Here is a 25,174-nt window from a genome sequence, read left to right as displayed (position 1 = left end):
GGTCTGGCATACCCCACCTCAGTTTCTGGACAATCGAGATCATTTACCCCTGTGAGCTAAGCCACTTTTCATAAGGCAGTCTATCAAAACCCAAAGCTTCCCGGGAATACATACGACCCAAAGAAATGAACCAAAGTTAAAAATGAACCTTCAGATGCCACACAATGGAAAGCTCTCATCCCTGGGCACCTGGGGCTGCCCTTTCAGGAGAGGCCACCTTCAGCCATTGTGCCAGCAGGCCCCGCCCTTCCTGCCGCCACTGAGCTGTCACTCCGTCAGCCGCCGGCCAAGCCCCGCACCAGCCTGCCTCAGGTCAGGCGACCCCACCGCTCTCAAAGAGGGCAACTGCCTCCTGCGGGGCTCAGTGCCCCTTTCAGGACTTCACCACGGGCGAGTCACTGCTCATCCACACCTGCGCACCTCCCCGCCCAGAGCCGGCCCACCGCCAGGCCCCCTGAGCCCGACGAGTGGCAGGCACCCCAACACTTTAGGCTTCCTGCATCTCTACCCACTCTTCCCTAACCTGACTCTTTTTCCTGTGTCCCTACCCGGCTAAGAGAAATTAACAACGGCTGAACTACAAGAGCCAGCTCTCTCCTCTGCGTGTCATCTTTGAACGGTGCCTGTGCCCCGGCTTTGCCCTCCACATCTGAGGCGGCAGAGCGGCTCCGCGCTGCTGGGATCCAAGAGGCCTTCTGTCCTCAAGGCCACTGGAGTTCAGCAGGGACACTCCTGGCTCCAAGAGCTAGAAAGCGCATCCCCCTTAGCCCAGCCTAGCAGCTCTGAGCCCCTGCGGCCGCCACTAGGAACCGCCAGGCACGACCCTCCCGCGAGTCCGTAACATGGCACTGGGAAGCGCGGGGGAGGCCCGGGCTGGTGCCCGACTCTTGCAGGCCTGCAGGCAGGACCACCGCAGGAGGGGCAGGCCAGGCTGGGCGAGGAGTGTAAGAGAACACCTCAGCGTGCTGGCTCCAACAGGAGGGAGAACCAAGCACTCACAATATCACTTTACAGCACCCAACGACAGCCAGGAGGCAGGAGGAAGATCTCTACCAAGCCACCCACAGGGTGGGTAGCTAGAGCGTCCGCAGTTTGCTGTTTGCCCAAGCGATGTCCAGAGCTGTTGCTTTGGAAACAATGTCTTCTTCTGTCCACTGCACTGGCCTGGCACCTGGCAGCCTGGATCCTGCCCCACTTTCTAAGGCTCTGGCTGTGGGAAAGCTAAAGCACCTCCTGGGGCCTCAGTTTCCTTATCTGCAGAAAGGAGATGGGCAGAATGCTTACAGGGTTGGTGGGAGTCCTAAGTGAAAGAGAAACATAAGTACTTAAAAGGGTGTAATGAGAAGGTAACAAGAATTCAATCACTTACTCAGACACTTGTGTTTTCTCCTCTCTCTCTCCTTTTTTTTTTTTTGACACGGGCCCTCGCTATGTTGCCCAGGGTGTCAGGTGTGGTGGCTCATGCCTATAATCTCAGTACTCAGTACTCGGAGGCCGAGATGGGGAGATCGCAGGTTCAAGGGCAGCCTTGGCAATTTAGTGAGGCCCTCTGCAATTTAGTGAGACCATTTCAAAATAAAAAAATAGCCAGGCATGGTGGCGCACGCTTGTAATCCCAGCATTTGGGAGGCTGAGACAGGAGGGTCCGGGTTCGCCACCAGCCTCAGCTACTTAGTGAGGCCCTCCACGACTTAGTGAGACCTTGTTTGAAAAGAAAGAATAAAAATTAAGGCTGGGGGTGTAACTCGGAAGTAGAATGCCCCTGGGTTCCACCCTCAGTACCACAAAAAAATAAAAGAAAGAAAGAAACCGGGCATGGTGATGCATGCTTGTAAGCTCAGTACTTGGGAGCCTAAGACGGCAGGACCGCAGGTTCATGAGCAGCCTCGGCTACTCAGGCCCTCCAACTTAGTGAGACCTTATTTCAAAATAAAGAACAAATAAGACAGAGCTGGGGGTAGAGCTCAGAGGTAAACTGCCCCCAGGTTCAATCCCCAGTACCACAAAAATAAGCAAACACATAAATAAATAAATAAAAATAGGGCTGGGGTACAGCTCATAGGTAGAATACTCCTGGGTTCAATCACTGTATCTAAATAAATAAATATGTTGCCCAGACTGGCCTCAAATTCCTGGGCTCAAGCAATCCTCCTGCTTCAGCCTTCCAAGTAGCTGGTACCATGGGCGTGCTACCACATCCAGCTCCTCTACTTCTTATTATGAAAAAAAAGTTAGTCTTCATTGGCTTAGTATCTCTGAGCATCCGCTGCGTACCCCATCCCCCTGACCAGCTTCAGCCACGGAGTGAAAAAGCTGGCATTTCCCGAGCACCTTCTTGACATCGGACTAGGAGTGTTCCTGGAGATGGGTATTATCAGGACATTCTGCAGTGGGAAAGAGGCGGGGGTCTGAACCCACAAATATACACCCAACATGTGAAGGCTGGGGCAGAAAGGAGGCCCACCAGCTGGATAGGGTGGCGCATGCTTGGAATCCCAGCATTTGGGAGGCTGAGACGGCAGGATCACAGGTTAGTGGCCAGCCTCAGTAACTTAATGAAGTCTTCCACAACTTAGTGAGACCCTGTTTCAAAATAAAAAATAAAATAAGGCTGGGGATATAACTCAGAGATAGAATGCCTCTGGGTTCACTCTCCAGTACCACAAAAAAAGAAAAGAAAAGAAAAAGAAAAAAGAGGCCCACCCGTCCTCATACACCAGCCCTGACCAAACTCTTTGCTTATAAAATACTTGCCATTTAAGAGGTTTTGAGAAAAGACTTCTAAGGGAAGAACAGAATATGAAGTCTGAAACTGCAATCGGCCGAGTATGTTACAAATAATTTCTTTAGTGACTCAAGAATTGGGTCGGCTTTAGAAAAGCCACTAGTGAACAAGCGAGGCTCGCAAGCACAGGGATGGTTCAAGGAGCGCTGCTCTGGGCTCCTCAAGGAAGCCTGCGCGTTTATCCTCCAGCCTGCGCCGCATGGCTCACACCCAGCAGGGCATCGATTAGGTCACTGCACACCCATGGCAAACGGAACAAGGAAGCAGGCCAGGCCCTGCTTGGCAGCTGTGGGCAGTGCCGACTCAGGGGCGGTGCTGCGAGTCAGCCCAAAAGCTGGCGGGAGGGCCTCCCCACCAGTGGCCAGCGGGGTGACCACGTGGCAGGCTGCACCACCTCCCGGGACCTCAGACTCCAAGCCATAACATCCAGGAAACAGGGACCTCACTTCCTGGGGCCGCTGGGGTGAAGAGTTACTCCCGCAGGCCCCTGCTGGACTCTGCGAGGGGGCAGAGGCAGTGTCAAGAGTGCCAGGCTGCCTGGCAACTTGGCCTGTGTCCTCATCTGCAACCTGGGGCTAACCTGTCATGGGTGAGGACTCCATGAAGTGACAGATGTAAATTCAACAGTACCGGGTACACAGACAGCACTAAGCAGTTGTCTTTTCTTTCTAGAGATCGCTTTGGTTTGGAGGGCCAGCGGTGGGGGTGATTCTAAGAGACGCAATCCTAAATAGCAATAGCTCTAGAGTTGCGGGAACAGGGTACTGACCAAAGCCTGGCGTCTCCTCACACAGCAGGCACCTGGGCAGGCCCGCCACCCTCAAGCTGCACCGGGATCCCCAGAGTTAGTCTGTCCATGCCCTACTCCAGGTAGAAGATGGGTCTAATTAGCACAATTCTGCATGGAAATACCCTCAGGAGGAAAAGACACATAAAACACCCTGTTTAAAAATGACCTGTAATGCCAAGCAAGATACACCAGGCCAACCCTACTGACATCTGCAGAGAACGAGGAGGCAGAAAGCAAAGAACATGAGCTGCACCCAGCCCCGCAGCTTGCACAGGAAGCCTCGCTGTAAAGGGGCCTTAAGGCAGCACCGGGCAGGATGCACCCCGACCCGGGGTGACCCGGAGCTCTGGCATCTCACCCTCCCTAGTAACAGCAGAGAAGGCACAGGGATGCCAGGACACTCCAGGCGAGGCCTTAACGACGACACACTCTTTCTTCTGACTGGTTCTGGCAGCAACTTCTCTGCCTTCTTGGAACAGGGACGGTCACCTGGCCTGCATTTGCAGAGGGGCCGTCCCCAGCTCCCCAGCCCACTCCGGCAGCTCTGTCCTCGGGCTGGCTCTCACCCCTCCTTCTCCCCTGCTCCTTCTTGGGCTCTCTGACCCTATCAGCCCCACTTCAGATGTCCAGGCTGGACCTGTACAGGATTTTACTTGCTGTCAAAGCATTTTGTGGTCCGCAGGTAGAGGCCATTCTGAACACTGGAGGGTGATGGCTGGCTGACCTCTGGACACACACACCCCACTACCCCACCTCTTTGCCCAACAGAGCCGAGGCTCAGCCCCAGTGGAGCAAGTGCCAGGCTGCCCACTGCGGGGAACAATCCTGAGTTCAAGCTGCAGATTGCAATCCTTCCCTGAGATCTTTCCTTGGCTAATGGCTTCCCTTGGGTCTCAATCCCTGTTCAGGAACAGTGTAGGTGGGAGATCCCTGTTCCAGTCCTGGCCAAGGTGCAACCCCACACACACACTCGGGTCTCCTCTCTGCTTCCCAGGGAGAGCTAAAGACAGGAAGCCCGGGGGCCCCGCAGGTCCAAGACGAGGTCTGCAAGAGGACACCGGGGGCATGCCACTGCCAAGGCGGTACCGGCCCCATCGCAAAAGGAGCCAATCCCTGATCGCCCCCAGAGGTGACCAAGAGCGCACGCGAATGTCCCCCTCAAGTTGTGCCAACAACCCACCTGGCTCTAATCACAAGGGAGCCCGTTAAAACCCTCCGCCTGGGGGCTGACAAAGCCAGTCGGATTTTCCACCCTGTGTTGAACCGACCGACCAAAGTGGGGCTTCTAAGAAAGGAGGGTGTCCTTCCATCACAGGTGCGTGCGACTGCCCCCCCGCCACGTTTCTGCCTCTACCCCCCAAAAGCCTGGATGGTCCCGCCTAGGCGCCGCCCCCGGCCCCGCAAACCTCCCTCGGGTTGTTCGCCAGCCCTCCTTTTAACCCCTCTCGGGACGCCCCGGGGACTCCGCCGCTTCAGGGACCGCGTCCGCGGCGTCCGAGGGGTGGACCCTCCTTAGAACCTCCGCACTTCACAGGGAACTCGGCCTGGAGTCAGCAGACTACAACTCATAAAAGTCAGCGCCGCAGAGACCCGACGCGGCCCCGCGCCCACGTCACCGTCGCCGAGCGCCTCCGCCGGCACCCAGCACCCAGCGCCCGGCACCCGGCACCCAGCACCCGGCACCCAGCGCCCGGCACCCAGCACCCGGCACCCGGCACCCAGCGCCCGGCACCCGGCACCCAGCGCCCGGCACCCGGCACCCAGCGCCCGGCGCCCGGCACCCGGCACCCAACACCCAGCGCCCGGCGCCCAGCACCCGGCACCCAACACCCAGCGCCCGGCACCCAGCACCCAGCGCCCGGCACCCAGCACCCAACACCCGGCACCCAACACCCAGCGCCCGGCACCCAGCACCCAGCGCCCGGCACCCGGCACCCAGCACCCGGCACCCGGCACCCAGCGCCCGGCGCCCAGCACCCGGCACCCAGCACCCAGCGCCCGGCGCCCAGCACCCGGCACCCAACACCCAACACCCGGCACCCGGCACCCAACACCCGGCACCCAGCACCCAGCGCCCGGCACCCAGCACCCAACACCCGGCACCCAACACCCGGCACCCAACACCCAGCGCCCGGCACCCAGCACCCAACACCCAGCACCCAGCGCCCAGCGCCCAGCCCCCGGCACCCAACACCTGGCACCCAGCGCCCGGCACCCAGCGCTCGGCAGCCAACACGGCAGGGGCGCGGGGCCCTGGCAGGTCCAGGGCGGCCGGGGCCGAGGCCGGCTCCCGGGCCGGACGGTCCTCGGCCCGCCGCGCCCACCCGGATGGCCGGCCCGGCCGCCCCGCACTCACGGCTCCATCTCGCCGCCGGCCTCGGCGCGCAGCCGCCCGCGCAGCCTCCGCCGGAGCCGCAGCCGCAGCCCGAGCCCAGCGACGGCGGCCGCCGAGCCGCGGCCGGGAAACGCATCAGAGCGCGACGGGTCACGTGCGCGGAAGCGGGCGCCGCCGGCGAGACCATCGGCCACGGGGGACGCCCGCACCCCTGGGGGACGCCCGCACCCCTGGGGAGAGCGCTCGGACTCCGGCCCGTGAGACCGTCGGCCATGGGGGCGAGCGCTCGGACCCCTGGGGGGTGAGCGCCCAGGCCCTGGCGCTCGTGGAGACCATCCGCCATAGGGGCGAGCGCTCGGACCCCTGGGGGGTGAGCGCCCAGGCCCTGGCGAGACCATCGACCATTGGGAGAGAGCGTTTGGGACTCCCTGGGGGTGAGCACCCCGGCCCCCTTTTTGACCATCGGCCATGGGGCTGAGCGCTCCGGATCCTGGCCGCCGGTGAGACCTTCGGCCAAGGGGGCGAGCCCTCGGACCCTGCTGCTCAGTAAGCCTGGCAAGTGAGACCCAGGCGGGGCACCCAGGTGAGGCCACAGGCAGGCCGAATCCGGAGCTGCGGGGTCTGGGGAGGAGCTGCCGCGGCCTTGAAGCCCCTAAACAAACAGCTGGGCTTCCTCTCTTCTCCACCTCCAAAGGTGAGAGGCATGGAACTCTCGCAGTCACTGGGAGGTTACTGTCCTGAGACATCTATCATCTCATTTAGTCTCCAACCTTTAAAACAGACGCCCTCCTTTCCCTTCTCACCTGCTTGTTCCTGGCACCTACAGTCAATCAGAAGCCCCTTGAGCCATGGTGCCAGTCTGTAATCCAGTACTTGAGAGGCTGATACTGGAGGATGGCAGGTTCCCAGCCAGCAGCAACTTAGAGAAGCCCTCCACAACTTAGACCCTGTTTCAAAATAAGAATGATAGGGCTAGAGGTGTAGCTCACAATGCCTCTGGATACACACACACACACACACACACACACACACACACACACACAGTAGCAGTCTGGGGCGGGGGTATACCGAGCCCTGGCTTTCACACTCTAGCCAGCGAGTCCTTTTTCTTGGGTGCTTCCACTCAGGAAAGGTCGCAGCACCCTTCACCTCCCCGGCCTTTGGTGGTCTAGGAGTTTTATGCAGCAGGCCCAGCCTATCGCACTGTCAGCTTCTATTTGTCCTTCAAGGACCCAACAGCCTAGGACAGAAAGACACCAGCACGTGTGTATTGATCGACTGCATTTGCTGGGCAGCTCGCAGTAGACCAGCTCCTTTTCTTTTCTTTTTCTTTTTTTTTTTTTTTTTTTTTTGGTGGTGCTGGGGTTCCTGGAAGCCCTTCTACCTCCAGGCTACACTCCCAGACCTATTTTATACTTTTTTAAATTTGGAAACAGGGTCTCTTAAGCCAGCACGGCTGGCTTCGAACCTGCGCGATCCTCCTGTCTCCACCTCTCCCAAGCGTGGGGATGACAAGCGGGCGCCACCACGCCCGGCTCCCCGCTCATTTTCTATAGGTTAGCGAGCAAGAACACCTGGAGTCAGAGGTCGTGGCTGCGGCGGGAAGTGGGTACTGTGCAGGAAGGAGGCAGAGTGCGCCGCGCCTTCTCACTGGGCTCAGCAGCCGGTTCCGCAGCCCTGAAAGTCCCACGTCCTGGGAACCCCCTTCGTCCCAGGCAAACCAGGACAGTCGTTCATCCTGCTTCTGGCTCATGCTTTTTCTATGAGTTATTTGGCAAAAGTATCTTAACATTTAAAGAATGTCTTTACTTGGTTCCCTCAAAAATGGAACCAGAGATAAATAATAGTGTCCAAGTTAACTTTGCTGGGAGCAGATACAATCCCAGGCAAAGGAGCAGGAGAGAGAATAAAGCAAGACAGACAGGAGAGGGCCTCGAGGGGTGCGGGCTGCCCAGAGCTCGCTCCGTCCTGCCAGGAAGACCAGCAAATTACTGAGACCAGAAAGTCTGTTGACCTGTCCTGTCACGGGTCTCCCAGGGGTCAAAGTCTGACTTACACATGCAGGTGACTTCACTGGACCTCTGCAAGCAGCTGCTGGGAGCAGCAGCCGGGACGCCCAGCAGGCGCAGGACCTCCCCTGTGGGCACCGAGGGGCTGAGGTGGTGGAGCCATGGGAGCCTTCACCAGCTCAGCAGGTGGTGGGAAGGAGGGAGGCCCCGGCCAGGTGGGGGCCGGGGGCAGAGCCAGGGAGACCTGTCAGCAGGACCCAGCACAAAGAAATGGAGAAGGTTTGGAATCATTGTTACAGAGACTGGGGAAGTGCCGAGCTTAGGAAAGCCCAGCCCTACTTCAGGGCTTGGTTGAGGTGGCAAGCTCAACCAATGGTCACCTTCCCAAATCTCCATCTGCTGGTAAAGCTTGGGGGTGTGGCAAGCTCAACCAATGGTCACCTTCCCAAATCTCCATCTGGCGGTAAAGCTTGGGGGTGAGGAGGCAGAAGAACAAAGGAGCAAATGAGTTCAAGACAGTGAGTCTCAAACTTGGCTGACGTGAGTCACCTGGTGGAGAGGTGCTTAGACAAAGCCCGCAATGCCCAGGGTGCAGCCCAAGCCAATGAAACCAGATCTGACGTGGGGCACAGACATGGGCCTTTCAAAGCCCCTAGGAGCCCGGTGCATAGCGCGTTTGGGAGCCTGACTTTGGGGACTGGAATCTGATCGGTTGGCTCCAGCTCCTTCCTTGGGGCCACTGCCTCTTTACTCTTTGATTCTCTGAATTACCCCTACATCCTGTAATAAGTCCTCTCCTTTTGGCTGAAACGAACACTCATAACCAGCAGCCTCAAATGCCGCAGTGCACCTCTGTATAATGACTATCCATGCTGTTAGGCTTCCCTGACGGGCTCTCCACGATGAGACTACAGCAAAATTCTGATTCCCGCTGCAGCCTGGAGGAGGGGCATCTGCTCTGCAGCCCCTGCCCCAGGATATGCCACTCGTCCCCTTCCTGCCCAGGCTGACTTCTAAGGTATCGGTGTGGCCTGAATTCTATACTGGGGGCTCTCCACCCACGAGCATGGGAAACACTACGGCAGCCACACTAGATGGGTCACTGGGGAAACCAGAACAGCCCACTGTCTAGTCCCAACAAGACTTGAGTGTGAACACTGCGTGGCCCCAGAGCAAATACAGCTGAGCGCGCCCTTCGCAGCCACGTGGGGTGGAGAGGTGGGAAGCGGGGCTGTGCCGGCAACTGCCAGCCGCGTTCTTCCCAGGTTTTGTTCGGGTCCTTTATTCCCTAGGAGACAGCAGACAGGACCATGTCCTGTGTCTCCACCGCCACCCTAGATGCAGTACACACTGGGGCCTTGGGTGTGCAGGGGTGTGTGTGTGTGTGTGTGTGTGTGTGTGTATGTGTGTGTTGACTCGTGCACCTCTGGCCTTCAGAGCTCTGCTCCCTGCAGGTAACCAGCCCTTGGCCCAAACCATTTCCTACGTAGCAAACCAAAGTGCTGCTCAATTAGATTCATAATTTGCCATAGACTGCCAGGTTAGGGAAGGCTGGGGCGGGCCAGGCCCAGGCAGATGATGGACCTGTACAGCTGCGTGGTCTGGTGGCACCTGGAGTTCGGGGCTGCCCAGGGCCGAAGGCAGTGGCTCCCTGGAATCCTGCCTCCTGGGGCCTCTCCACAGTCTTGCCAGAGCACCACTGAGCTGAAATGCAGGTCACGGGGTACAAACCATCACTTTTCTTTCACTACTTGTATAGAGCACATTTAGCGGGGGTTTTTTTTTTTTGCCTTTTTTTTTATTAATTTATTTTTTAAATTGGTGCATTGTAGTCATATATCAATCACATTGGAGTACAAGACTTGAGAGGATATACAAGCACACATCATCCAATTAGCCCTCCTCCAGCCCCCATCCCATTCCCTCCCCCTCCCTCCATCCCACGCTTCTTTGGTGATTTACTTTGATACATTTGTTTATGTACCTCCTGTGTTTTAAAGAGGCTCCGTCCTCCAGTATTACATACCCTCTGATTGGTCACTATTGCTTCACTATAAGGGCCCTTTCTATAGCTCAACCTCTTCCTGTTGCCCTTTTCCTCCTAGTTATTGCTGATTAAGAGAAGCGTCTGATTTATATTTTCTGCGATATTTCTCTGTGCATGCTGCATTGCAAGTACCGATCCCACTCTTGATGGTCCCAGTAGTGGCCTGGCTACTCAGTGGACTGATCCAAACCTCGCTGGCTCAAGCAGCGGCCTTGCCTCATGGGAGGCCTCAGTTCTGTTCTCACTGGCCCCTGCACCGGTCAAACCCCTAAGCTGGCTTTGGTCCCGGCCTTGGAGGCCGCAGGAGTAAACTTGCCTCACGCCAGGCTCCGATGCTGGCCATTGGCCCCTGCACCGGCCTAACCCCTTGGCAGGATTCCAATCCCGGCCTCAGAGGCCCCAGCACCGGCCTAGCTTCACGGCAGGCTCCAATGCCGGCCTCGTTGGCCCCAGCACCGGCCTAACCCCTCGGCAGGTTCCGTTCCTGACCTAGGAGGCCCCAGCAATGGCCATGTCTCACGGCAGGCTCCGATGCTGGCCTCGCCTCACGGCAGGCTCCGATGCCGGCCTCGCTGGCCCCAGCACCAGTCTAGCCCTTCGGCGTTATCCTGGCCTCGGAGGCCCCAGTACCTGCCTTGCCTCACAGCAGGCTCCGATGCCAGCCTCGCTGGCCCCAGCACCGGCCTAACCCCTCGGCAGGCTCTTATCCTGGCCTCGGAGGCCCCAGTACCGGCCTTGCCTCAAGACAGGCTCTGATGCCGGCCTCACTGGCCCCAGCACCGGCCTAACCCCTCGGCAGGCTCCGATCCCGGCCTTGGAGGCCCCAGCACTGGTCATGCCTCACGGCAGGCTCCAATGCCGGCCTCGCTGGCCCCAGCACCGGCCTAACCCCTCGGCAGGCTCTTATCCTGGCCTCGGAGGCCCCAGCACCGGCCATGCCTCACGGCAGGCTCCGATGCCAGCCTCGCTGGCCTCAGCACCGGCCTAACCCCTCGGCAGGCTCTTATCCCGGCCTCGGATGCCCCAGTACCGGCCTTGCCTCAAGGCAAGCTCTGATCCCGGCCTCGGAGTCCCCAGCACCGGCCATGCCTCACGGCAGGCTCCGATGCCGGCCTCACTGGCCCCAGCACCGGCCTAGCCCCTCGGCAGGCTCTTATCCTGACCGCGGAGGCCCCAGTATCAGCCCTGCCTCATGGCAGGCTCCGATGCCGGCCTCGCTGGCCCCAGCACTGGCCTAACCCCTCGGCAGGCTCTTATCCCGTCCTCAGAGGCCCCAGCACTGGCCTTGCCTCACGGCAGGCTCCGATGCCGGCCTCGCTGGCCCCAGCACCGGCCTAACCCCTCAGCAGGTTCCGGACCCGACCTCGGAGGCCCCAGCACAAGCCTTGCCTCATGGCAGGCTCCAATGCCGGCCTCGCTGGCCCCAGCATTGGTCTAACCCCTCGGCAGGTTCCAATCCCGGCCACGGAGGCCTCAGTAGTGGCCTTGCCTCACAGCAAGCTCCGATGTCGGCCACTGGCCCCGGCGCCCGCCTAACCCCTCAGCAGGTTCCGATCACTATCTCTGTGGTTATTATTTCAAAGGTTCCAGTTGTAATGTATCAGATCTCTGCCTCCCCTGAGTATTGGCCACTGGCATTGCCACTGCCTCCACCGTTTCAAATCCTTCCCAGGCTCTTTTTCCACTCTGAATGTTGTCCAGTGTTCCTAAGCATGCGTGATGGTAGCATTCGACATTTGGTGTAATTTCTCCAAAAAAATAAAGTTGGTAGGATCCGGTTTCTGCTTCTCCTGAATACAAGTCTCCACCACCATCGCGGAGAACTCTTTCAACACCGCATTTCTCCTTGGTCTCCGCTAAACTCTCTCCTTACAGGTGATGTCTGAGATTCTTAACAATATAGAGAAATAGCAGTCCTCTTTCACGGCGAACTTTTCCATAAGTTCCAGTGCATTTAGATAAGTTTTGTCTGCATCTCCAGTGTCCTGGCATCCATAACGGCTTTCTTACCTCCTCTCCGATATTTTTCTTTATCTTTTTCTGTTCTGGGCCCGGTTTCTCCAGGGGTCTGGCGTGCTACGCGCAGTTCGGCCCGGGGCCCAGGGTCACGGGACCCTGGGCCCCGGCTGGTGTGCACCGCGCGCGACCCCCGCCCAGAACCCAGCGTCTTACTGGGCCCGGTTTCTCCAGGGGTCTGGCGTGCTACTCGCAGTTCGGCCCGGGGCCCAGAGTCCCGCAACCCAGGCCCCATCTGGCGTGCCCCGCGCGCGACCCCTGCCCAGAACCCAGCATCTTACTGGGCCCGGTTTCTCCAGGGGTCTAGTGTTTTTTTTTTTAAGCATTTTTTTTAAGTTATGGGGGCGTGTACAATATTCTCAAGGAATTTCATATCAGAATAGGAAAAGAGGTGCTACAAAATGTGTGTGTGTGTGTGTGTGTGTGTGTGTAACCCACAGGTGTTCTACCACTGGACTATACTGCCAGCCCTTTTTATTTATTTATTTTGTGGTACTGGGGAAGGAACCCGGGGCATTGTACCTCCAAGGTGCACCCCCAGCCTATTTTTTTTGTGTCTTTTTTTATTTTTGAAACAGGGTCTCACTGAGCTGCGAAGGGCCTCACTAAGTACCTGAGGCTGCCTGCGAACCGCGATCCTCTGGTCTCAGCCTCCCAAATGCTGGGGCCACCACACCCGACTCCCTTTTTATTTTTTATTTTGAAACAGGATCTCATTAAGTTACTGCATGCCTGCCTTGAACCTGGAATCCTTCTGTCCCAGCCTCCCAAGTCAGGGATGAGAGGCAGGCACCACAGAGCCAAGCTAGTCTTTGTTTGTAAAAGCCCTAGTGGCCAAGACAGGAGGGTCACAGGTTCATGGCCTGCCTCTGCAACTTGGCAAGGCCCTTGGCAACTTAGTGAGACCCTGTTTCAAAATAAACCAAGACTCCAGCTGGAGTTCCAGAGAAGGGAAAGACACTGAAGCTGAAGAAATCAAGGACACCCCCCCTTTTGCACCAGTCTCCTGGCTTCCGATCACCTTCGGCTGGCAATCCTGAGGGTGGTACCCTAGCATGCAGGCACACTGCCCCCTGCAGACTGCTCCGTGTATGACAACCTGGGCCTGCCTCAGCCTGGCTCAACCTCTGTCACTCCTTGGGGCCTGTCACTTATCCTTCCTTAGAGGAGCCAACAGTCCTGATTTATCTGGGGCGGGGAAGTTTCCTGGGACACTGGACTAGCAGTGTTAAAGCCAGGATGAGCTGGGTCATCAGAGATGGCTGCTTTCTGCCCCAATAAGAGGATGGGACCACAGCTTGTTTCTGCTGCCGACCTTCTATACCCCTTCTGCACTGCAGTGAGCGTGCACGCGCGCACACACACACACACACACACACACACACACACACACACACACACCCCTGATGACCCTCAGGCTGCTGAGGTGAAAGGCCAAGGTTCCAGACACCTCTGCGGGGCAGATGGGGCAGAGGGCAGAGATGGATTGCCCCTTTGGCCCTCTTTGCTGTGTTTTCTAGCCAGTAGGAAGCCAAGATCATTCTCTAAGATGTGCAGACTGATGTTTAACAATTGTAGTGACTGATCCCAGCCAGGACTCCCCCTACCCCGGTCCTCCTGACTCATTTCTCAAACCTCAGCTGCTAGTTTAGACTACGTCTACAGAGGTACTAGTCCACAGCCCCAGGGCACTCCCAGGCTGTCCTCTTCACGGTTGAACTGTGTCCCCCAAGGATGTTCAACTTCTAGCCCCAGTGACTGTGGGCTTGGGTCTTATTTGGAAAGAGTCTTTGCTACGATCAAGTTAAGATGATCATCAGGGCGGCCTTAATCCAGCAGAACTGGTGTCCTTGTAAGAAGGGGAAACAGGCCGGCGCGGCGGCGCACGCTTGTCATCCCAGCACTCGGGAGGCTGAGGCAGGAGGATCACAGCCAGCCTCAGCTACTTAGTGAGGCCCTTTGCAACTCAGTGAGACTCTGTTTCAAAATAAAGAATACAAAATAGGGCTGGGGGTGTATCTCAGAGGTAGACTGCCCCTGGGTTTCATCCCCAGAACCGCAAAAAGGGGAGTATGGATTTGGCTATAGAGACAGGCATAGAGGAAGACATGTAAAGACAGAGAAGATGGGCATCCATGTCCCAGGGAACACCAGGAGCCACCAAGAGCCGGGACAGACCTGGAGCAGGTTCTCCCTCAGCCCTTTTGGGGCCTGCCAACTCTTTTTTGTTTTAGAAGCCCTTCTACCTCTGGGCAGGGTCTCTTAAACCAGCGCGGCTGGCTCGAACCTGCGTGATACTCCTGTCTCTGCCTCCCAAGCGCGGGGATTACAAGCGTGCGCCACCATGCCCGGCTGTTTGGTTGGTTTTGCGGTACGGGGATTGAACCAACATATACACAGCTATAACTTCATCCCTTTTAAACATTTATTTTGAGACATGGTCTTGCTAAATTGCCCAGGCTGACTTCAAACTTTTGATCCTCCTGTTTCAGCCTCCAGAGTAACTGGTGTGTGCTCCTTCCTGTGCCTGGCTAACACCTTGATTTCTGAATTCTGCCTTCAGAACTGTGGGAGAATAAGTGTCTGCTGTTTGGGCCCCCATTTCTGGCACTCTGTCATGGCAGCCCCAGCACACCAACCCAGAGCCCCAGCCTTCCCGTTACAGGATGAGGCCTGTGTACACTGCCCGGCCTCCAGGCCTGGTCTCTTCTGCAAAATGCTGCTCTTTGCATTGTCAGAGCTGGGTGGGCACCGCAGCTGGGTGAGGACCAGGGCCCAGGAGAGCAGATGGACGTGCTTACATCTCTTCTGCTTTCCAGGAAATTGGAATCTTTAGTTTTCCCTAAAAGAGAGTAGGAGAGGAGAGGACAGGAGGAGGAGGAGGAGGAGGAGGGTGGGGAGGAGGAGGAGGAGGAAGAAGAGGAAGCAGAGGGAGGAAGGGAAGGAAGAGAAGGGGATTGGGCAATAGCCTGTCCAACCTTAGCCACACGCAGGAGTGACAGGGTGGTTAGGTGGGCCTTCAGGAAGAGACCTGCTGAGTGTTCAGCACTTGCCCTGCTGGAATTCCAGGTGCAACACAGACACCGGCGAATGGCTGAGGACATCTGGAATGTGCCTCAAGCACGGAGCTGTGCAGCCTGGAAGAACCAACTGAGAAGTGGGGGGATGCGCCAGCTGCGGGTCCAAGGAGCCAGTCACCCGGGGACATGTGTTTCTGGCTGGGCCTGATCACACCCTCTTCTTGCCTCTCAGCAGGAAAGGAAGCTACTTGGAAGTTCCAGCCAAGAAGTAGACTGTTAAAGATCTTGAGCCTGCAGTGGGAGGCGGAGGGGCAGGGGCCCCACTGGCCCCAAGCATCCCCTCTCCCAGGTCCCGGAGATGGGAGACATGCTCAAAATACCTAATAGGAGCCTGTGCTCTGTGCAAAAGAATCATCCATCGAATTTCTTACAAAGGGGACGGGCTGGGGGAATAGCTCCATGGTAAAGCACTTGCCTAGCATATGCAAATCTCCAGGACCCCAGAAAAGGGGATGCTCAGCTCTGTGGCTAAGAGGGTTCTTGAAAGTCCCTAAGGGGGGTGCACAGCACTAGGTTGGAAAATGGCAGTGATGGGCTAGGGGGCTGGGGTTATGACCCCCATGCTGGGACACACACCTGCCCCTCCTGGATCAGCCAGAACCTAAGACATGCTCAGTCAGAGCCACAAATGCAGTGTTTGCCGGGCTGACTGCCGACCCGTGTGTGTGTGTGTGTGTGTGTGTGTGTGTGTGTGTGTGTGTGTGAGAGAGAGAGAGAGAGAGAGAGAGAGAGAGAGAGAGAGAGAGAGAGAGAGAGACTGGGGATTGAACCTAGGAGCATCCTACGTCTGAGCTATAACCCCTCATCCCCATCCCTTTTTATTTTGAAACAGGGTCTTGCTAAATTGCTGAAGCTGGCCTTGAACCTTCAATCCCACTTGTAATCCCAAGTATGCACCACCACCACACCCAGCTGAGTTTTTGTGGGTTTTTTTTTTTTTGGGGGGGTGGCACTGGGGTTCCTGGAAACCCTTCTACCTCCGGGCTACACTCCCAAACTTATTTTATACTTTTTTAAAATTTGGAAACAGGGTCTCTTAAGCCAGCACGGCTGGCTTCGAACCTGTGCGACCCTCCTCCATGTATGAGGATTACAAGTGTGCGCTACCAAGCCTGGCCCCCAGCTGAGTGTGTGTGTGTGTGTGTGTGTGTGTGTGTGTGTGTGTGTGTGTGTGTTTAAGCAAGAGAGAGAAAGAGAGAGGTACTAGAGATTGAACTCAGAGACACGTACCTCTGAGCTACCCCCGTCCTATTTTTTTATTATTATTTTTTAAATTTAGAAACAGGGTCTCACTGAGTTGTGGAGGGCCTCACGAGGTTGCTGAGACTGGCTGTGAACGTGCGATCCTCCTTTTCAGCCTCCCGAGCACTGGGATGACAGGCCTGCGCCTCCACGCCCGGCCTACCTCTTGAGTAGGAGCGCCTCCTCATGAGGTGTCTAAGCGCCCTCAGGTTTCTAGCTGGGAAGCCTGCTCTTCTGACGTTTCATCCAGCTGTGGACTGCGGTTTGTGGGGGTGGTGGCAGTGGCTCAGGACTTGAATTCTAATTAATAGTTGTTTATGAAATATAGCTACTGAAGCCGGGTGTGGTGGCGCATGCTTGTAATCCCCGCACTTGGGAGGCAGAGACAGGAGGATCGCACAGGTTCAAAGTCATCCGGACTGGCTTAAGAGACCCTGTTTCCAAAAACAAAAAAGTATAAAATAGGTCTGGGAGTGTAGCCCGGAGGTAGAAGGGCTTCCAGGAACCCCAGTACCACCAAAAAAAAAAATAGCTACTGAAAATGCCCTCTCTCCCGCATGCTGCCAAGACCAGGCATGACGTTCAGAGGCTCCCTGCCTCTGGCTCCCCGTCCTCCCTGTCCTCCCCGTGGGGCTGGGAGTCCTTCTTTACACACAGTGCAACCAGTGAACAGACACGTGGAAGCTTCAGCAGGATCTGGAATTTAAATTTTCAGTCCTACCCAAGTGTTCTAGTTTCTGGAACCTATTGAGAATTGAGAATTGAGAAACACCCAACTCTCCCTGAATCTGACCTGGCTTCAAGACACTGTCCCAAAGCCAAGGCAAAGAACAGGAATTCTCAGGAGCCCTGCAATGACCCAGATCAGGCTCAGGAGCCCTGACCAGAGTTCCCAGGTCCACCTCCAGCCGCTGGGAAGCCATGCCCGCATCTCCTTTTATTTATTTATTTATTTATTTATTTATTTATTTATTTATTTATTTTTCAGTATGGGAGATTGAACCCAGGGGCATTTTACCTCTGAGCTTCACCCCCAGCCCAATTCTTTATTCTTTATTTTATTTATTTATTTATTTATTTATTTATTTATTTATTTATTTTGCGGGTCTGGGGACAGAACCCAGGATCATTCCACCTCTGAGCTATACCCCCTGCCCTACTTTTTATTCTTTATTTTGAAACCGGGTCTCACTGAGTTGCAGAGGGCCTCACTAAGTAGCTGAGGCTGCCTGCAAACTGCAATCCTCCTGTCTCAGCCTCCTGAATGCTGGGAATTCAAATGTGTGCCACCACACCTGGTTATTCTTTATTTTGAAATAGGGTCTCATTAAGCTGCAGAGGGCCTCACTAAGTTTCTGACGCTGGCTCTGAACCTGCGATCCTCCTGTCTCAGCCTTCCAAATGCTGGGATTACAAGCGTGCACCACCACACCTGGCTCCCACAACTCCTTTTGACTTGGAAGCCTGCCAGATAGGCAAGCAGAGCCGCTGGTGCGCGGTTGGCATGCCGTGGCTTTCCCCAGTCCACACACCACACCTATACACAAAAGTCACTCTAGCATGCGTGACTTCCAATACACAGGAGGATCCTGAGTACTGCTTGGGGGTCTTTGATGGGTTCAAGCACCGTTTGACAATGCTGTTTGCTTTGAGCAAATGAAGGGTCCATTTCAATGTATACAGTAACAGGAAGAGATTCCACGGAGGGGCTCTGAAACCACGCAGAGGACAAAGGCAGAAAACCAGAGAGCTGAAGCCAGGGGCAAGAGTTCTAAGAGAGAGTCCCAAGCAGGGCGTGGTGCCACATGCCTATAATCCTAGCACTTGGGAAGCTGAGACAGGAGGATTGTGGGTTCAAGGCCAGCCTCAGCAACTTGGTGAGACCCTGTTTCAAAATTTAAAAATAAAAAGGGCTGGAGGTGTAGCTCCAAGGTAGAATACCCCTAGTTTCTATCTCCAGTACCAGAGAGAGACAGACAGACAGACCAACTGACAGCTCAGGGGCAAATCCTTCAGGATCACAGTGCGAGGCCTGAAAGGAGCCACTGACTGTGCTCAGAAGGTCACCGTGACCTGGGAGGGCAGCTCATGTGTGGCAAGTTTGAGGACCTCGGGCTGATGGGAAGAGGCAGGACCAAGGTTGCCGGGCTGTGCCCTCTGACACAGCAAGACCACGACCAGGGTCAGGGTGGGGACATGTGCACCCGCCCCAAACAGAAATGGCTCTGCCATTAGCTTTGTTGCCTGACAAGATGTTTCAATCCAGAGAGGGACACTGGCTAGCTGGAAAATGTGCAGAGGGAGAATGGCCGATGGTTGCTCACGCTCACCGCTGGGCGTCACCTGGGCAGAGGGAGCCCCGGATCACAGCACCGACGTGACCGTCCCATTGGCCAGTCCGTCCAGGGAGGAGATGGCACAGGCTCTCACGGAAGTCTCGGGCTGCTGCCCCAAGACTTTCCACTCACCCCTCGGGTTCTCCATTCTGGTGGAGGCCCAGCCCAGGCCAGTGAAGGCAGGATCCTTAAGGGACTCGCTGCCTGGGCAGCTCTTTGGGGGAGGGGGTTGTTTGTTTGGTTGTTTGTTTGGTTGGCTGGTTGGCTGGCTGGTTGGTTGGTTTGGTACTTGGGATTGAACCTGGGGACATTCTACCTTGGAGCTACACCCCCAGCCACACCTTCCCCCTTTTCTTGAATTTTGAAACAGGGTCTCTTTAAGTTGCTGAGGCTGGCCTCGAACTTGCGCTCTCTATCTCCCAAATACTGGGATTACAGGTGATTCTGATCTACAGCCTCCATTAATAAATTCCCCAGCTTTCATGCCCCACCCACCATGATCTGGTTTCTCAGAGTCTGTGCTGGCCAATAAATAAACTGGCTTTCTGGGTATTGGTCACTGTAAAACCTTCACTGAAATAGGCTCTCCCATTCCTGTGCTGGCTAGAGTAGGCCAGCAAGACAGAGGGCCAGACCCAGGTCCCAGCGAGGACGCTGAGGTGAAGAAAGGTTGATTCTGGAAGCTTTTTGGGTGGGAACATACCGGAGCATACTTCTCTGGCCAAAAAAAAATCGTTACTCCTATGGTTCTTTTGAGAGGGTGCTGGGGATTGGAACCAGGGGCATTCTACCTCCAAGCTACACCCCCAGCCCTATTTATTTTATTTGTTATTTTGAAGCAGGGTCTCACCAAGTTGTGGAGGGCCTCGCTAAATAGCTAAGGCTGGCTGTGAACCTACAATCATCTGGTCTCAGCCTCCCAAGTACTGGGATCACAAGTGTGCGCTGTCACTCCTATGTTTTACAGGGGTAAAATAACAACAGGAGAAACAAAATATAGTTTGGCACAATGGCTAACCACACATTTCTGAGGACTGAGCGCTAAAGGCACCTGGCTGTGACCCTTCACACAACCCTTCAAGCCTCTTCATCCCTGAGCCTTTGGCCATGGGCATTCCCGATTCCCTTCTCAGCATCCCTTCCCCGCATCTTCTTCCTACCAGAATCCCATGTGGTTCAGCTACCTCCCTCCTCCCTTGAAGAGCAAGGCCTTGGGTGTCCACCCTCAGAACTCCCGGGGTGCTCTGAGGTGCCCAAGCCTAACTCCACCCTCTTGGCAGTATGTGCTCACGGAAGGGCAAGCAGGGCAGCCCTGTTTCCATCAGTGACACACAGGGCCCGATTTTTCTTTTAAGCTCTCTACTGAAGTGCAGGACACAGAGAAGCACACACACCATGCACCCGCCTGGCTACGTGGCCACCAGCTGGAGCCTGTGCAGCCAGCCCCCAGCTGCAGACAGCGGAGTCTTCCTCCCACCTGCCGCCCTTCCCAGGCCTGTCCCCTCCAGGGTAAGCGTGTCCTCACTTCTGAGGGCGCAAAGGCGCTTTGCCCGTCTCATACTTTCCATGAATGGACGCTAATGGTACACTCTGTCCAGCTTCCTCGCTCGGCACTACGAGTGTGAGGTTCTTCTTGACTGTCGGGTGTAGTTGTTGACTTTGTTGTTGTGTAATATTCAACAGTGGAATCAGCCGAATGTAGTCATTCCTCTGTGGATGGAGAGCTGGCTGGCTTCCAGTTCAGGAACAACTTGCGCCGTTGTGAACATGTTTGCGTGTGTCTTCTGATGGACACCTACATGTTTCTGTAGAGTGTAAGCCAGAGAGGAAACCCTGGGCCAGAGAGGATGTGAATGTCCAGCTTAGGAGGTACTGCCAAGTGGCATTCTACAGAAATCACCCGTTTCCATTCCATCTGCAATGGGTTGTTTGTTTGTTTTGGGTACTGGGAATCGAACCCAGGAGTATTCTACCTTTGAGCTATATCCCCAGCCCAATCTTATTTTATTTTTTAAATTTGAAACAGGGTCTAACTAAGTTGCTGAGAATGTCTCACCAAATTGCTGAGAACCTGAAATCCACAATCCTCCTGTCTCAGCCTCCCAAGTACTGGTATTACAGGCGTGTGCCACCATACCTAGCCCATCTGCAATGTTTGAAGGTTGTATATCTGGCTGGATGTGGTGGCACAGGCTTATAATCCCAGTACTTGAGAGGCTGAGACAGGAGGAGACAGGTTCCTGGCCACCTCAGCAACTTAGTGAGGCCCTCTGCAATTTAATGAGAACTTGTTTAAAAATAAAAACATAAAATCGGGGCTGGGGATGTATCTCAGAGGTACAATGCCCCTGGTTCCCTCCCCAGAACCACACACACACACACACACACACACACACACACACACACGCCAAAAAAAAAAAAAAAAGAAAGGAAAGAAAAAAAAAAAGAAAGAGTTATTTATCTTTGTCTGCATGTCTGTATTCTGCACGGCTACTGTCTTGGTGGGGCATAGTGGAAACTCAAGGACATCTGGTATAGACTTCAATTTTTTCCTTTTCTTTTACAGAGAGCCACGGAGAGCCAGCCACATCTCCCGATGAAGAGAATGCGAAGCAACAGCCCAAAGGGATCTTAACGGCCATTTGATTCCAAGTTAAAAAGAAGCAAGCCCCTGTGTGTTACCTTCACCTGGCACTGAGTGTCACCACATGCTTGTGAAGGTCAGAGCTACAGGCTTCGCGTTTCCACGGAAGAAATTGGCCATCTCTTGAAACTGAGAATCGCCCAAAGCTGGGGCGTTTGTGAAGGACCGAGCTGAGACTAGAGCCCAGGATGTCGGCTCCACAGCCTGCTGCTTCTGTCCCTGGCGAAGGCTCCATCCGCATCCCTCACCGGGTGGGGATGAGTGCCATCCTCTACCCACACAGCTGCAGCCTGGGGCCACGGCAGGTTTTGCACGATGCACGCAGGAGCCCTGCCTGCCAACCACGGAGGCCCGGCCTTCTTTAGAAAATGGGTCATTAGCAGCTGAGTTCCTTACCTCAACCTGTTACAAGGAAGCTGTCAACTGTGGGAGGGAGTCCCTGGCCCTCCAGGGAGAAAGGGCGTTTAGTGTTAAGTCACAGATGAGGGTGAGAAGAGCAAACAGGATAGTAGCAGGTCCACCTTCCAGCAGGGCGGGCCTTTCCAGCCCAGAACCCTGAGCATTCCACTGGGCGCGGAAAGGAGCAGCCCGCTGATAGAAAGGCTCCGCGGCACATCTGAGGCCGGCGGTGACCTAACCTTCCTCACTCTGGAAGTCTTTGTGAGTCGGCAACTGCTCTGTGTACACACAGTACTGTAAAGCACCTGCGGCCCTTGTTCTCGCCGCGGGGGCTCATGTCTGCCCTTTTCCAACCGCGGTAAATTGGTCTTCAGGATCCAGCTCAACCAATGGAGTTGCTCCAGAGCAAAGACTCACGTTTGCCACAGCACAGACAGCCCCAGGGCCCAGTCACTCCCCGCTCTAAGCCCTCAAGCGATCCCAGTACTCGGGAGGCTAAGACAGGAGGGTTGCAGGTTTGAGGCCAGCCTCAGCCACGGGGTGAGGCCCTCAGCAACTTAGTGAGAGCCTGTTTCAAAAATAAAGAGACTAGCCGGGCGTGGTGGCGCACGCTTGTAATCCCAGCGCCTGGGAGGCTGAGACAGGAGGATCGCGCAGGTTCGAAGCCAGCCTCAGCTACTGAGTGAGGCGCTCAGCAACTTAGTGAGACCCTGTTTCCAAATAAAGTAATAAAATAGGTCTGGGAGTATAGCCCGGAGGTAGAAAGCCCCTGAGTTCCACCCCCAGTCCCACCAAAAATAAATAAGTAAATAAAAAATAAAATAATAAAGAAACTAAAAATTAGGGCTGGGGGTGCAGCTCAGAGGTACAATGCCTCTGGGATCCATCCCCAGTACTGCAAAAGCTAACTAACTAACTAACTAACTAACTAAATAAATAAATAAATAAATCGAGCTAGGCTATAGCTCAGAGGTAGAATGCCACAGCTTCAATCCTCAGCACCAAAACAACCGAACAAAAACAAAAAACTGCAATAGCGTCACATCGCAATTCCAGTGGAACTCGTCGGCCTGTCCTGCAAGTTCTCGGGACCTGGCCTGCCTTACTTCTCTAACGAGGCCTCACACTTGCTGGTCTCCTGTCTATTCCTTAAACAGAAAATGTTTTCGCGAACTCTGCGCTTCTCCTCCCTCTCCTGGAGCTTTCCCTCCCAGCCGCTGTCTAACGACACCTCCTCCTCCAGTGCTCTCGGGCACCTCCTCTCAGAGGCTCCCAGCAGTGGCCACTGCCAGATCCTGGGCGTGTCATCGCTGGCCGTGTCATCACTGGCCGTCCTCTGTCAGCCTCAGCACGTGTGTCTTCTCTCTGTTGTACCCTCCCTCCTAGGACGACAGCAGAAACGCAGACCATCCATGCCCTGGTAAGTTGAGTGAGTGGGTAAATGAATAAGAAAGGACCCCACCACAGGCTGCCAGCGTATGGCTTCTTCTCTTCTCTGCTGCCTGCGTTAGGACCGCTCCCCTACTCAGTAGCTCCTTTGCCAAGGAAATGTTCTCAGGAAAAGAGAATATATAGGGAGGGGGGAAAGAGTGGAGGGAAACTAGTAGAAAAGGAGATAGGAAATAATCTTACTTCAGCAATATAATTTGACTATTCGGGAAATCAAGGCAAGGGGATCACAAGTTCAAGGCCAGCCTGGGCAACCTAGGGAGATTCTGTCTCAGAGTAAAAATAAAAGGGTTGGAAATGTAGCTCAACGATAGAAGGCTCCTGGGCTCAATCCCCAGTACTGGGGAAAAAAAATTATACTAAGGGCTTTTTTTTTTTTTTTAACCTGTCAGGTCTCCCAGAAGGATGCACTAGAGAGATTTCTGGGATTCACCCAAAAGATACGGCACATGAGTTTTTAAAACATGGGCATTTTCAACCAGGCACTGTTGGGCATGCCTAAAATCCCAGTACGTGAGAGGTTGAGACAGGAGGATCACAGGTTTGAGGACAGCCTCAGCAATTTAGCAAAGCTCCCAGTAACTCAGCAAGACCCTGTTTCAAAATAAAAAACAGGCCAGGTGTGGTGGTGTGTGCTTATAATCCCAGTACTTAGGAAGCTAAGACATGAGGACCCATCACAGGCTCACAGCCAGCTTCATCTACTGAGTGAGGCCCTCTGCAACTTAGTGGGACCCTGTTTCAAAATGAAAATAAAAAACAGGGCTGGGGGTGTAGCTCGGAGGTAGGAGCCCCAGTACTGCAAAACGAAAGAAAAAATGAAAGAAAGAAAAGAAGGAAGGAAGGAAGAGCTGGGGTGAACCTCTGAGATGGAATGTCCCTGAATTCAATGTCCAGAACCACAAGTAAATAAAATAAGCTTTCCACTCTGTCATCATTGCCATGGCGTGATAATTGCTGATCACTCCATAGGAAGTCATTAGGTTTTCGAAAAGATTTAACGATGAGCAACGATACCTTTTCTGAGCAGAAATGTGCAAACCGCACAGGTGGGTGGTATCATCGCTTCGGAAGATGTCGCGCAGCACGCCCGCCATTCTCGGGCACGCAGGGGCGAGTGCTCCTGGCATCCCACACTTTGAGACACCTCCTGTTCAAGCCTCCCGTTTTACAGGTGAGGACGCAGGAGGTGCGGAGTTGGGTCACTTCCCCAAGCTGCTTAAAACAGAAGCAACCCAGGCTCTGGGCCGGCCTGAGATTCTGTCGCACGAGGTCACCGCGGCCCTGGGCCTCCATTCCATCACCTCCGGGTCACAACAGCCCAGCACCAGAGCAGGGGCGGCTGCCCGGGCTGCAGGCCGCCAGCCCCGGCCTGGGCAGCAGGAGCCAGAGACCGCCGGAAGGAACACAGACAAGCCCAAGCCTCCTGCTCCTGGGCGCCGCACGCCCCGAGCATCCTCACCGCCCGGGGACCGCGCCTCCCCCGCGCCGGCGCCCTCCTCCTGCCCCGGCCTGGGCTGAGAGCCGCGCCGAGCCGCCCGGCCCCGGACGGCCCAGGGGCAGCCACAGTGCCCCCGAGAGGAGGGGCCTCTGGGCACGGCAGCCCCGGCCCTCTCCGGGGCGAGCTTCTGCGCTCAGGAGTCTGGGATGGAGACAGCCCTGGCCGCGAGGGACCGCGCCCGCGCCTACCTGTAGTAGCGGTCATCTCGGAAAGGCGTGAGGTCCTCCTTGAGCTCGCGGTACGCCTCCTGCAGCCGCCGGCACAGCTGCTTGAGCTCGCCACAGAGCGGGGGCTCGAAGGCCGGGTACTCGGCGTCCATGCCCGCCGCCCTTTGTATCGCCTGCCTCGCCCCCTGGCGCCCGGGCTGCGGGACGGCGGCCGGCTGGGCGGGGCGAGGGAGGAGGGATGCAGGGAGCTGGGGAGGGGCGCAGGGAGCTGGGGAGGGGCAAGGGAGGAGGGGTGCAGGGAGCTGGGGAGGAGCGAGGGAGGAGGGGTGCAGGGAGCTGGGGAGGAGCGAGGGAGGAGGGGTGCAGGGAGCTGG

At 55.7% G+C, this 25,174-nt stretch overlaps 1 protein-coding gene across 3 annotated transcripts in view; it reads right to left on the bottom strand.

The window, feature by feature from the left end:
* Positions 1-24,952, bottom strand: part of TMEM181 (transmembrane protein 181) — a gene marked incomplete at both ends in the record, with an annotated part of 65,791 nt that extends 40,839 nt beyond the window's left edge. For all 3 annotated transcript variants that reach the window (XM_080700393.1, XM_080700392.1, XM_080700394.1), the window contains one exon: positions 24,822-24,952. In XM_080700393.1, the coding sequence (XP_080556519.1) occupies positions 24,822-24,952 (131 nt within the window). The remainder of the gene's footprint in view (positions 1-24,821) is intronic.
* Between the last annotated feature and the right edge of the window lie 222 nt (positions 24,953-25,174).

Source organism: Muscardinus avellanarius (assembly GCF_963383645.1).
Source record: "Muscardinus avellanarius genome assembly, chromosome: 8".
In the NCBI taxonomy this organism is placed as follows: Eukaryota; Metazoa; Chordata; class Mammalia; order Rodentia; family Gliridae; genus Muscardinus; species Muscardinus avellanarius.
This window is presented reverse-complemented; position numbering and strand designations above follow the sequence as displayed.